This window comes from Globicephala melas, chromosome 12 (assembly GCF_963455315.2).
Source record: "Globicephala melas chromosome 12, mGloMel1.2, whole genome shotgun sequence".
NCBI classification, from domain to species: Eukaryota; Metazoa; Chordata; class Mammalia; order Artiodactyla; family Delphinidae; genus Globicephala; species Globicephala melas.
This window is the reverse complement of record NC_083325.1, coordinates 38829619-38843106: the sequence shown is the minus strand read 5'-3', so window position 1 is coordinate 38843106 and position 13488 is coordinate 38829619. Positions and strand designations below refer to the sequence as shown.

Here is a 13488-nt window from a genome sequence, read left to right as displayed (position 1 = left end):
TGTAACTGATTCACTTTGTTATAAAGCAGAAACTAACACACCATTGTAAAGCAATTATACTCCAATAAAGATATAAAAAAAAGATGTTGAAGATAAATAAATAAATGTATGTATGTATGTATGTATGTAATAGGACTAAATACTGCAAGTAAAAGATCAATATTATCAGACTAGATTTAAAAAAAAAGGTACATTTTCATTTTTATTAGTTATTGCTAATTGTAAAGAATTGGGGTTTTGGCCTTCCGTGTTGGCGCAGTGGTTAAGAATCCGCCTGCCAATGCAGGGGACGCGGGTTCGAGCCCTGGTCTGGGAAGATCCCACGTGCCGCAGAGCAGCTAAGCCTGTGTGCCACAACTACTGAGCCTGCTCTCTAGAGCCCATGAACCACTACTGAGCCCACGTGCCACAACTACTGAAGCCCGCGTGCCTAGAGCCCATGCTCCACAACAAGAGAAGCCACTGAAATGAGAAGCCCGCACACCGCAACGAAGAGTGGCCCCCACTCTCCGCAACTAGAGAAAACCTGTGTGCAGCAATGAAAACCCAACACAGCGAAAAATAAATAAATTAATTAATTTAAAAAAAAAAAGAATTGGGGTTTTAACTGTTTTCAAACTTAGTGTTTCAAATTTCAATACTTTCTGAAAACTAAAAATGTTCATATAATTTAATATGTGTATTTCATGCTTTTTAAAAATACGGCTATGTTAGTTATGGTTGATTGCTGCACCTTATAGTATCTTTGAAAAGGCAGTAATATTCTCCTTTGGAACTGGATTTCTTTTAAATAGCAATTTAACAAACTGTCATTATATTCTGTAATGAAGAATGTTTAAAAACTTTTTTTTCAGAACTGTAAAATTTTCCTGCTGTAGCTTTTTTTTTTTTTTAAGCAAACCTAGTTTGCACATAAAATTTCTTATGGAAACTAGCTGACTTACCTCCTCTAGTATCCTCTTGGTATTTAATCCCTAAAATATTGATCTAAGTTTTTGTAGATATTCCTGTGTATGTCATTTTTATGCAAAACATATGTAAAATTTTCTAATAGAGTTCAGTTTTTAAGAGCATAGGCTCTGGATTCAGTGGCCTGAGTTTGAATTCTTCTGTGCCACTTCTTAGCTGTGAAATGTTGGACAAGTAATTTAATTTAATTTTTTTTTTTTTTAGTAAATTGATTTATTTTGGCTGCGTTGCTGCATGAGGGCTTTCTCTAGTTGCGGCGAGCGGGGGCTACTCTTCGTTGTGGTGCACGGGCTTCTCATTGCAATGGCTTCTCTTGTTGTGGAGCACAGGCTCTAGGCTCACGGGCTTCAGTAGTAGTGGCTCGCAGGCTCTAGAGCACAGGCTCAGTAGTTTGGCTCATGGGCTTAGTTGCCCCGCAGCATGTGGGATCTCCCCAGACCAGCGATCGAACCTGTGTTTCTTGCATTGGCAGGCAGATTCTTAACCACTGCGCCACCTGGGAAGTCCCAATTTCATTTCTTTAAAATCATTTCCTCATCTGTAAAATGGAGTAATTCTTATATAGATTTTGGAGATAATTTACAGAGTCCTTAATACATGACTGGACTAAATACATATTTGTTGAATTAATGAATGAATGCCTATTCTCTATTGTGTATAATCTGCAACCATTTTTGTAAAAATTTGATTTATGTCAAGTTTGGATTCTGCTCTAAATTTCACATGACTGGGGTAGTTACTTCCTGACCATGGTCATAACTTAACAAATTATGTTGGATAGTGACTATATGATGAAAAGGTTAAAAAGCAGTCTTGAGATTGTGTACCATTCTATTTTTGTTAGGACAGATTTGGATGCTACTAAAGGTTATAGGCTATATTGGGCAGGGAGGAGGACTTAGCAGGATTTTAGTTCTATGTGACTATTCTGTATTCTTAAAAATATATATACTTTTCAGTCTCTGAGCAAGAGCTGCTTGATATTGAAGACTGTGACCTCAATGTCGTGAGATTATGTTTTCAAGTTTTCCTCCCTGACGAACGTGGTAATTTGACAACTGCTCTACGTCCTATTGTCTCTAACCCAATTTATGACAACCGTAAGTAATTTATTTCCTTGTATTTGTAGGCTTAGCTCTTTAAAATGATTTTTTAAAGTTTTTTTGTAATTAGAAAAAGTGTTCATTATAGGAAAAATTCAAACATTACGGGGTAGACGTTATTTATCTGAAGTAGATAATGAGGAGAGTAAACCTCCTATACATCTCATCCTCCAAAGATATTTCACTGGCTTCTTCTTCATATATATACAACTACCTCGTTTCATCATCATCACCATCATTCACACAATATATTTTTGGCAACTTTTTGAAAAATCGTCATTGATTTTTTTTTTAACTTTTTTTTTTCTCCTCTTAGCAACATATCTTGAACCTCTTTACCTTTCAGGTACCTTATTCTTTTCGGTAGCTGCATATTTCCGTATATCATAATTTTACTAAATCATTACCCTATTACAAGACATTTGGTTTGTTTCCTTCTCAGTTCTTTTCTTTTTGCTTTAGCAAATTGTTTTGCAGTAAATATCCCACATGTGCATATCTTGTGCAAATGTCTCTAGCATAAATTTGTAGAAATGTTGGCAAATGCTAGATCAAAGGATATGGATATTTATAGTGTTAAAAGATTATGAAATTGCCCTCAAATATTTGTGTGTTTGTATGCTCTTATATATGCACCCACCAGTGGTGTATGACTATACCAGTTTTACATGTAGAAGGATAGTGGGACATAGAACTATAAAGGTAAATCAGAATATCCTCATCCTGGAGAGCTTTGAATGCCAGGGAATTATTGGAATAATGTTGACCAGATAATAGGAAGCATGAAAACTGCATTGCCACAGGGTTATGGTCATGATTTAAAAAGACTAATCTGATGACAGTGTATAGGATGGATAGGACGAATCAGAATTTAGAAGCAAGGAGATTTAATTAGAGGACATGTCATTGCCTAGAAATGAAGTCATAACACTCTAAACCAGGGGACAGATGTGGATGATTAAGGTATTGAGTGCCCTTAATTTATTTATACTCTAAAGCTTTTATCTATCCTGTAAGTTGTTTTCCTAAAATTCTCCATCAGAAAGGAATAAGACATATTACTAAGGTAGCAACCCATTAAAAATATCCTTTATATTTAGGTGCTCCTAATACTGCAGAATTAAGGATCTGTCGTGTAAACAAGAACTGTGGAAGTGTCAGAGGAGGAGATGAAATATTTCTACTCTGTGACAAAGTTCAGAAAGGTATTTTTTTGTTGTTGTTTTGTTTGTTTCATTGAATTCAGAATATATTTTAGATTGATAGATACATTTTACTTTCTTTTCCCATTGTTACTTGCTTTCGTATTCACTAGATGACATAGAAGTTCGGTTTGTGTTGAACGATTGGGAAGCAAAAGGTATCTTTTCACAAGCTGATGTACACCGTCAAGTAGCCATTGTTTTCAAGACTCCACCATATTGCAAAGCTATAACGGAACCGGTAACAGTAAAAATGCAGTTGCGAAGACCTTCTGACCAGGAAGTTAGTGAATCTATGGATTTTAGATATCTGCCAGACGAAAAAGGTATGACTTTTTCATGGTAATGTTTTATATATTTCTTGAAGTTAGTCCTGCTAAGAACATTTTCTTGTAAGATACACTTGAATACAGTTGTGTTTATTCATAATTTATGTTTCTTTTCCTGAAAGTTTTTGGTTGATTTTTGACTGATCTTTGTGATCTTTGAATCTCTTCCTTAGGAAAGGTATCTGGAATAATTTCAAAGTATTCTAAACTGTTTATCAAAATTTGTTTTACATTTGAGATTCTATTTTGGTCCTTATTGTGCCCTCTTGATAGATGGCATACTTGCCACTCAGAAAGTGGTCTCCATTTTGGTCCTTATCTGCCATTATTGCATTAATTGACATTGGTGACTTGTAGGTGTTATAAGAAAACAAGATGAATATTATAAACTATTTTTTACTAAGAAAAATATCCTTTATTACTGACTTGGGATGTAGTTTGTGACACTTATAAATCCATCTTACGTACATTTATTTAAAGCATTTTCTATGTAGGAGTAAAACATCTGTATATTTATTAAAGGAGAGGAAGCATAATCCCATGATGAATCACGTTTTCTCCGTTTCTTTCTAACCAGATACATATGGCAATAAAGCAAAGAAACAAAAAACAACTCTCCTTTTCCAGAAACTGTGGCAGGATTGTGGTAAGAATATTTTGTCATTGTTGTTTTTAATAAATTTATTTATTTATTTTTGGCTGCATTTGTCTTCGTTGCTGCCCGCGGGCTTTCTCTAGTTGCGGCGAGTGGGGGCTACTCTTCGTTGCAATGCGCGGGCTTCTCATTGCAGTGGCTTCTCTTGTTGCAGAGCACAGCTTCTAGGTGCATGGGCTTCAGTAGTTGTGGCACGCAGCCTCAGTAGTTGTGGCTCGCGGGCTCTAGAGCGCAGGCTCCGTAGTCGTGGCGCATGGGCTTATTTCCTCCACGGCATGTGGGATCTTCCCAGACCAGGGCTTGAACCTGTGTCCCCTGCCTTGGCAGGTGGATTCTTCACCACCACTCCACTAGGGAGGTCCCTGAACATTTTGGATTGATTTGTATTTAAGTAAATTTGTTTTGTTTTGTTTTGTTTTGCTTTATTCAGTTTTTCAAATTTTAACTGATATACTGCTGTTTTTCAAATTACATTTAATAATGGAAAAAATTTATCATAGGAGTTAATTTTCCTGAAAGACCTAGACCTAGTCCCTTAGGATCAACTGGAGAAGGAAGATTCATCAAAAAAGGTATTTTATTCCCTATAGAGTATTCCTTGTGATTAGAGAGACCAGTGCTTTGCACAGTATATTGGAATTCCATTCTTAGGAATGAAAACTGCCTCTTTGATTTATTCCACTCCTACATATTTTTTATGCTATGAATATTGAATGAATTGATCTCAGCTTCCGAAAGACCTGTTGGCAACTATGATTATGTTTTGGGGATTTATTGTTTGAGAAATTACATTTCATTCATATGGTGGTAATTTTACTAATTACAGTGTGTCATGGAAGAAATGATTTCGATCTGGCCAGTTGCCTATCTTTATTTATTTATTTGTAAAGTTTTACTGGAACACAGCTCATTTGATTGCATATTGTCTATGACTGCTTTTCTTGTACTATAGCAGCAGAGTTGAGTAGTTCCAACAGAGGTTATATGGCCCACAAAGTCTAAAATATTTACTCTCTGGCCCTTTATGGAAAAAAAAGTTGCCAAATTCTGGTTTAGATCATTCAACCAGGGTTAATTAGAAGACTTTTTTTCTTTTTACATTCTTAAATCAGAGCTTTTTCTTGGTTTAATATGTACAGCAGTCATATAACATGTAAATAAATACAGACTCGTTCATTTTTTTTCTGACTGGGAATTTTGTAGTACCTTAGAGTGAGTAGTATCTTAATATAGCTTGGAAATTTATGTAGATTTTTAAGTCATCCCTAATGAATGTTTCCTCCATCTCTCCATATTCTCCTAAAGAGGAGAATATGAAATGATTTTGAATATTTAGAGGCCCATTAACTGAAATTCTGATATTTATCTTTCACATTTCAAAAATACCTTTATAGGGCCTCAGAAGCTAGATTTCCACATTTAACTGGAGTGAAATTTTCAATGCCAAAGTAACTTACCAAAATTATTTTATAGGTATTTGTAAAACAATTAGTATTAAAGAATTCAATTTTGGACTCGTAATAATTTTTAGTGCTATTTAACATTTCTATTTGAAGTGTTACATTGGTTTCCTTTAAAATTTTTTATGTGTTTATGTAATTTTAATTTAGAAGTAATGCTTTTTATAATTTTGTTCATTTCCGTTTTGTACAAATACATTTCCTCCCCCACAGAACCAGTCTTGTTTTCGCATGGTGCAGTTTTGACAGAAACATCCGGGCCAGTTTCAAGTCAAGCAGAATCCTACTATTCCTCATCTGCGCCCATCTCCAGTGCATTGCCACATCATGCTTCGGCCATACCCCCAATGGTACCTCAGCCTTCTTCAAGCTGGTCATCAGTGGCCCACGCCACCTCACGTTCAGTCAATACAAATTCACTGAGTAGTTTTTCGACAGGGACACTTTCCTCTAATTCACAAGTTATCCCACCATTCCTGGAAATGTCTGTTGTGAGTGATTTGAATGTGTCTAATGCTTGCATTTATAACAATACTAATGACATAGGCAGAATGGAAGCATCATCCGTGTCACCAGCTGACTTATATGGTATTTCTGATGCCAGCATGCTGCCTAATTGCCCTGTGAACATGATAACGCCCAGTAATGACAGCATGAGGGAGACTGATAATCCAAGACTTGTGAGCATGAATCTTGAAAATCCTGCTTGTACTTCAGTGTTAGACCCAAGAGACTTAAGACAGCTCCATCAGATGTCCTCTTCCAGGATGTCAGCAGTCGCCAGTTCTAGTACTACTGCTTTTGTTTCACAGTCAGAGGCATTTGAGGGATCTGACTTTAATTGTGCAGATAACAGTATGATAAATGAGTCAGGACCATCAAACGGTACTAATCCAAACAGTCATAGTTTTGTTCAAAATAGTCAGTATTCAGGTATTGGCACTATGCAGAATGAACAATTGAGTGACTCATTTGCATTCGAATTTTTTCAGGTTAACTTGTAAGATATAAATGGTGATTGAAGAATTAAATCCCTTTAAAGGTAACCCTTTTGATATTACCTTTATAAATACAACATTATATATTTCTCTAAGACTATACTACAGTATATCGTGGACCCTTGAACAACACGGGTTTGAACTGTGCGGGCAGGTCCAGTTAATACTCACATTTTCTTCACTAAATATGTAGTGCAGTACTACACGATTTGAGGTTGGTTGAATTCATGGATGCAGAAGACATCCATGGAGACAGAGGGCCGACTGTACGTTTTTTTTTTTTTTTTTTGGCGGTACGCGGGCCTCTCACTGTTGTGGCCTCTCCCGTTGCGGAGCACAGGCTCCGGACGCGCAGGGTCAGCGGCCGTGGCTCATGGGCCCAGCCGCTCCGCGGCATGTGGGATCTTCCCGGACCGGGGCACGAACCCGTGTCCCCTGCATCAGCAGGCAGACTCTCAACCACTGCGCCACCAGGGAAGCCCGAGTGTACAGTTTTAAACACAGAGTTTTCACTGCACGGAGCGTCTGCACCCCAACCCCCGTGTTGTTCAAGGGTCAACTGTAAGTATAACTTCAGGTATGTAGGGGATTCCTCTAACAGGCAATCTTGTCTTGGGAGCTTCTTGTTTTGCTGGCAGAGAATTTGTTGGGATATAAAAGATGAATGCTCAGTGCTTGAAGCTGCAGGTAAAAGAGAAGGATGAACTCATTTCCCAACTTCAGGAAGAGTTAGAAAAAGTCCAGCATTTACAGAAGACTTTTGCTTCAAAAGTAGATAAATCCACACAGACTGAACTCCTAGGCTATGATGCATTGTGGAATCCTACATACAAAGAAAATTTATGTAAACCAGTGTATGATGAATCTGTGACATGTTAAATACTGAATAAAATCAATTTTTCCATTAAAAAAATCCAACTTTGGGTATGTAGAATACAAAGTTGGAAAGTCATAAAAGGAAAATTCCAAAATAGAAATTTAAAAGAGCTTTACTGTTTCTTCTTTTGAAACATGTGATCTGATACTGTGTGTGGTGGGAATTCTAGCATGAGAATCCTGCCACATTTTCCCAGGACAGACTGAGGAGAACATTAGAGCAAGGCTTCAGTTTTTCCAGCTACATCGTTTTATACTTCTTTTATAATGTATTAATGTATTCTTAGTTAAATGAATTAACTGATATTTGCTTTTAAGCAAATTTAAGGTAAAACCTGTAATGGCTATGTCATTGGAAAAATTAATTCCTTATTATTTTTGAGGCCAATGGGCCAAGGTGACCCCTAAGGGGTTTTCTGAGGCTTTCTGGAGTTTCTTAGATTTACATGTAAATCAAAATTTCTTTAAAATGTTAAGTTGGGCAGCAGGCAGTTGAAGTAAGCTTTCAAGGTATGGGAGTTCCCTACATTTTGAAGTATTTAGATCCATACCTGTAAAATTGCTTATGATTTTAACTTTACATCCATGTTTTTAAGAGGAAGAAGTTTTCTTGGACCTGTCCTCTTTGTTATGTGTCCGAACTCACTGTGATCTCATCCAATTTCATGCTGTCAACTCCCAAATGTTACCCCTAGCTTAGACCCACCCCTTGAACTCCAGTCTTGGAGCTTATGTGTGTGTGTAAAACTGCTTATTTGACATCTCTACATAGAGATGTGATTAAAGCTCAAACTCAACACATCCAGAGCTGAGTTCTTGATCTTCCCTCCCAAACTTGCTTATCCTTCAGTCTTCCTCAACTCAATAAATGGCAATGCCATGTTTCCAGTTGCTCAGGTCCCAAACAATGGAGTCATCTTTGCTTCTTTTTTTTCTTTTATCTCTCATATCCAATCCATCAGCAAATCTGGTAGGCCCTACCTTCAAAATATATCTTAAGCTGCCCACCTCTTTTGACCTCTGATATTAACATCCTATTCCAGACCACCATCATCTCTTGCATAGATTGAATTATAGCCTCCAAAAACTCTCTTCATACTTGTGCTCCTGCCATCTGTTCTCCCTGAAGTAGCCACAGTGATTATTTTTAAAAGAAATAAAATCATATTCACTTGCTCAAAACCATCCAGTGGCTCGCCATCTCACTTAAAGACCAAAATCCTTAAAATTAGCGGGCCCACACTCCCTCTCTTACCCTCATTCACTACCATTTTCCCTTTCTCATTCAGCTCCAGGCACTCTAGCCTCAATGCTCCTCTTCAAAAACACCGAGGACACTCCTGCCTCAGACCCTTTGTACCTCCCTGGTGGTGCAGTGGTTAGGAATCTGCCTGCCAATGCAGGGGACATGGGTTTGAGCCCTGGTCCGGGAGGATCCCACATGCCACAGAGCAGATAACCCCGTGAGCCACAACTACTAAGCCTGCATGCCTAGAGCCCGTGCTCCACAACAAGGGAACTAGTTGTAAAATAAACTCAGTTGTATGTGTACCTCATGCCTTACATCCTTCAGTCTCACTCAAATGTTATTTGATCAAGGCCTTCCATAACTATATATACATTGACACTCCATGTCTCCCCTCCTTTACATTTGTCCATAGCACTTATCATGATCTGACTTTACTGTTTGTTTGTTTATATTTGTTTTCCCATACTGGAATATAAGCTCCGTGAGGGCAAAGTTTTGTGTTTTTGTTGAATCCCACATTTGTAGAACAGTGTCTGCTTCCTGTTAAGCACTCAGTAAATATTTACTGAACATTCAAAGTACTACTAATAGAACTTCGGTTTTTGAAAGAAAGAATAGCTTTAATTATTAGATGTTTATGATTTTTATAGTTCTGCTTCATGTGACATTGAGTTTATTATATCAGAATCATGTACATTCAGGTTGATGACTAATAATGGTGACCCAAATTGTTTGAAAGCAAAGTAATCCCAGTGGCAAGACTGTAGAATTTGGACAGTAATCTTAATTGTGATGGAATCATCATGATGCTAAGTAACTTGCTAAAGATAAAGACCTAGTTTATTTTACAGCTAGAATGTACGTAAATGTTGAGCATATTTCTAGCTAGAAACAATGTGTCTTTTCACTTATGTGTAGTATCTAACCAAACCATAAATTTACTGTAACGATTAAAGCTAGTCAATTTTGTCAAAATGGGGAATGTGTGAATGTCATAAAAATTAAAATTCTGAGTTGAATGATTCTGGGAAATGAGAAGGAGAGCATGATAAGACTTGGGGTCAGAATAGTCTGGAAAGAAAAAGATTAAAGACACCTAACTATCATTAATATTTCTTAGAAATTATGATTTCACAAAGAAATACTTCTGTTGTATAACTTTAAAAATCATAAGCATATAACATACTTTAGTAGAACTTACCAGGGAGAAAAAACATGAAGGCATTTCTTCCCTGTTCAAAATATGTACCCAATACTCAGCCATAAAAAGAAACGAAATTGAGCTATTTGTAATGAGGTGGATAGACCTAGAGTCGGTCATACAGAGTGAAGTAAGTCAGAAAGAAAAAGACAAATACCGTATGCTAACACATATATATGGAATTTAAGAAGAAAAAAAAAATGTCATGAAGAACCTAGGGGTAAGACAGGAATAAAGACACAGACCTACTGGAGAACAGACTTGAGGATATGGGGAGGGGGAAGGGTGAGCTGTGACAGGGCGAGAGAGAGTCATGGACATATACACACTAACAAACGTAAGGTAGATAGCTAGTGGGAAGCAGCCGCATGGCACAGGGATAATGGGCTTGGTGCTTTGTGACCACCTGGAGGGGTGGGATAGGGAGGGTGGGAGGGAGGGAGATGCAAGAGGGAAGAGATATGGGAACATATGTATATGTATAACTGATTCACTTTGTTATAAAGCAGAAACTAACACACCATTGTAAAGGAATTATACCCCAATAAAGATGTTAAAAAAAAAAAAAGAATTCATAGCAAAAAAAAAAAAAATGTACCCAAGATATCTCCAGATAGTAGCTTATAGATGGTGAACTTTTTTTTTTTTAATACAGAATCCTATAATTTTGTAGTAACTAGAACTTAGCTTAAACACTGACTGTTAGGCTATCTAAATGGATACTTTAAATTAAACAACTGACTTGTTTTTGCGGGGTTATTTTTCTATGTAAGTTGAATCAAGGTCCGGCTACGTTTGTGTTCAGAGTATTTCCAAAGGATTTTTCATTTTTTAGGTGCTATTTACTGATCACAGATTTTATTTTATAATTTTAAAAAATTGGTAACCTGCTTCTTTTTCTCTAAATGTATTTATACTTTCATCTGTTCTTTTATCACCCTACTTTTAGTTTTGAGGAGATTACCTCTTGCTTCCTAAACTCTACTTGTATACTGGATCCCTCTTCCTTCTCTCCCATCTTGTTTCTGTATCCTCATATTACCATTTAGTGCTTTTCTCGTATAAACACGGTAACTGTTTTCTCTAGCCTAAAAGAGAAAGGATAAACACCTTTCCTACCACTATCATGCTCCTTCCCTTCACATCCAGACTTACAAAATGCTTTCAGCCTCCATTTCCTCACTTCCCAGTCATTCTTTAGCCTATCTCTTTTATCTCCTACTATTTTCTTATGATATTCTGGGAAAAGTGACCAGAGACACCCGCCCTTGTCAAATCTAGTGTCTTTTTATCAGTCCTCACTCTGCTTGACCTATCCATAACCTATCCTCTCGACCACTCCCTCTTCAGATACTCTCTCTGAGGTTGACTTTCTTTCCAGAGTCTCATCCCCAGCACTCAGTTGGTGCTACCTTTTTCCCCTGGGTGATCTCATCAGTGCTCAGAAGAAAGCTTCAGCTTTCTCTTACAATACCTGAATGTCTTTATAAACTGGCTGCTCCTGTTGCATTCTCTACTTTCATTAATGGCATTACCATTTACCCTACCATCCAAGATATTTAATAGGAGCCTCAAAATCGTATTTTATTGTTTTTCGTCCTCACACTCAAAGAGTTATCAAGTCCTTTTGGGTCTGCCTCCTGAAAAATCTCTTGTATTTGTCCTTTCTTCATTCCTGCTGCTTTCTTAGTTTAGGCCTTCATTCTTTTTCCCTAACAAGACTCTTTTCCGTATTGCCCCAGTTAAAAATAATACCCCTTCTTCCATACACTGTATTGCATAGTTAGCATTCCTTGAAGACTCTCTCAGGCCACTAGGCCTCCATGCCTTTCGCGTGTTGTCCACTTTGCCTCTGCTCTTGACCTCCACAGCAAGCAGCCTTCACGATGGGGCTTCTCTGTGAAGTTTGGTCCTAGCTGAGGCACAGCTTTACACATACCCACCCTACTGCAGAACTCCTCTCACTGAACTATCCAGTCATATGAAATTTCTCTCGTTCACCTTTGGAACTCCATCACTTAGCGCAATGCCTGGCACAGTTGGTGCTGAATAAACGGTAGTGCTGATAGAGAGGGAAGGGTGAAATTGACGTAGGGGTGATTATAAAACATGTGGACAAGGATATGGTTTTTAAAGGGAAAGGTATTTAACCTGGCAGGAAAAGCCGCGATGCCAAGATTACCAGGCTTGTGACGTACTTTACCCTGTGCCTCCTGTAGTGTCAACTGTATTGCGTAGAAATTTTACAGTTACTAGGACTGTTTCATATCTCTGACCTTACTCCTCCTCTCTCTGTGTGGCAGGTTTAATCTCAGTTCCCCTCTGGTGCATTTCCTCAGCACCTTACCCTTGCACAGAAACTCCAGTATTCATGTGATCAGTCACATTTTTGAATGTCTAATGTGCAAAGCACCATGTTAGGAGCTAGAAATGACACAGAGGTGAATGAGACAAAGTCTTGCTCTCAAAGATCAGTCTTTTTCTTTGGAGGGATAACATATAGTAAAGTGCATAAAGTGGACTAATTTTAAATTTGCAGCTTGATGAATTTTTACTTATGTAAATAATCATTTCCAGCTCCCCAGAAGTTTCCTTCATGCCCCTTGCCAATCTACCTACTCCTCAAAACCACTATTCTGATTTCTGTCATCAGAACCTACTATCTTAATGGCCTTTTACATTGGTAACTGGGCTTCCCTACTCAAAACCTTAGTGAACAAAAACAGCTGGGTTGTCAATTTCTAACCTAATGCTTCAGAAAAACTAATTACACTGTCCATGTTAAGAGAGACTTAGAATTGGTGGTCCAGTCTGCCTAGTAGCTCCAAATAATTTCTTCTATCATTAATTGATTTATTGAGGGATTTAAAAACTTACTGTATGATGTTAAATAGCATGGAGAAATGGAAAGAGTAATTTTTAGTCAGAACATCTGGGTTTGAATCTTCAGCTCTGCCACTTAGAAGTCATTTAATATTTAGCAGATCACACTTTCTATGGGCCTGTCTCTTCAGATATAAAATGCAGATAATTCCCAGCATACTTAACTCACAAGGTGTGTTGTATTAAATAAAATAATGCATAAGAAGAAACACTGTAAATTGTATAATGCAAATCAAATATTGTTAGTAAACCAACATATGCATATATCCTGTGGCCCTATAATCTCTAATCCAAACACTCCTTCCAGTTCACAGAGTGACAGATCACTATGGATTAGATTCTTTAGTAAGAACCCTGGAATGACTTCCTCTTTAGAGTGGCTAGCTATTGCCCAAATATGGAGGACTTTCATTTGGCCATATTCTTTCCAGAACATTTCCTATTGTATAGTGAAGATAAGGTCAATTAATGACTTTGGGTTCTGAAATTCTATGACTCTTAATTTCTTTGCCAAAATTGACTATGAATTGGGAGTTTTATGACTATCTTCCTAAGAAGGAGTC

General features: G+C 37.4%; 1 protein-coding gene across 1 annotated transcript in view; it reads left to right on the top strand.

The window, feature by feature from the left end:
- REL (REL proto-oncogene, NF-kB subunit) overlaps window positions 1-6924 on the top strand; it is a 34417-nt gene extending 27493 nt beyond the window's left edge. Inside the window, exons 5-10 of the mRNA XM_030877309.3 lie at window positions 1929-2069; window positions 3173-3277; window positions 3388-3600; window positions 4181-4249; window positions 4759-4830; window positions 5932-6924. Coding sequence (XP_030733169.1) covers window positions 1929-2069; window positions 3173-3277; window positions 3388-3600; window positions 4181-4249; window positions 4759-4830; window positions 5932-6722 — 1391 coding nt within the window. The 3' untranslated portion in view covers window positions 6723-6924. The remainder of the gene's footprint in view (window positions 1-1928; window positions 2070-3172; window positions 3278-3387; window positions 3601-4180; window positions 4250-4758; window positions 4831-5931) is intronic.
- Window positions 6925-13488: the final 6564 nt, after the last annotated feature.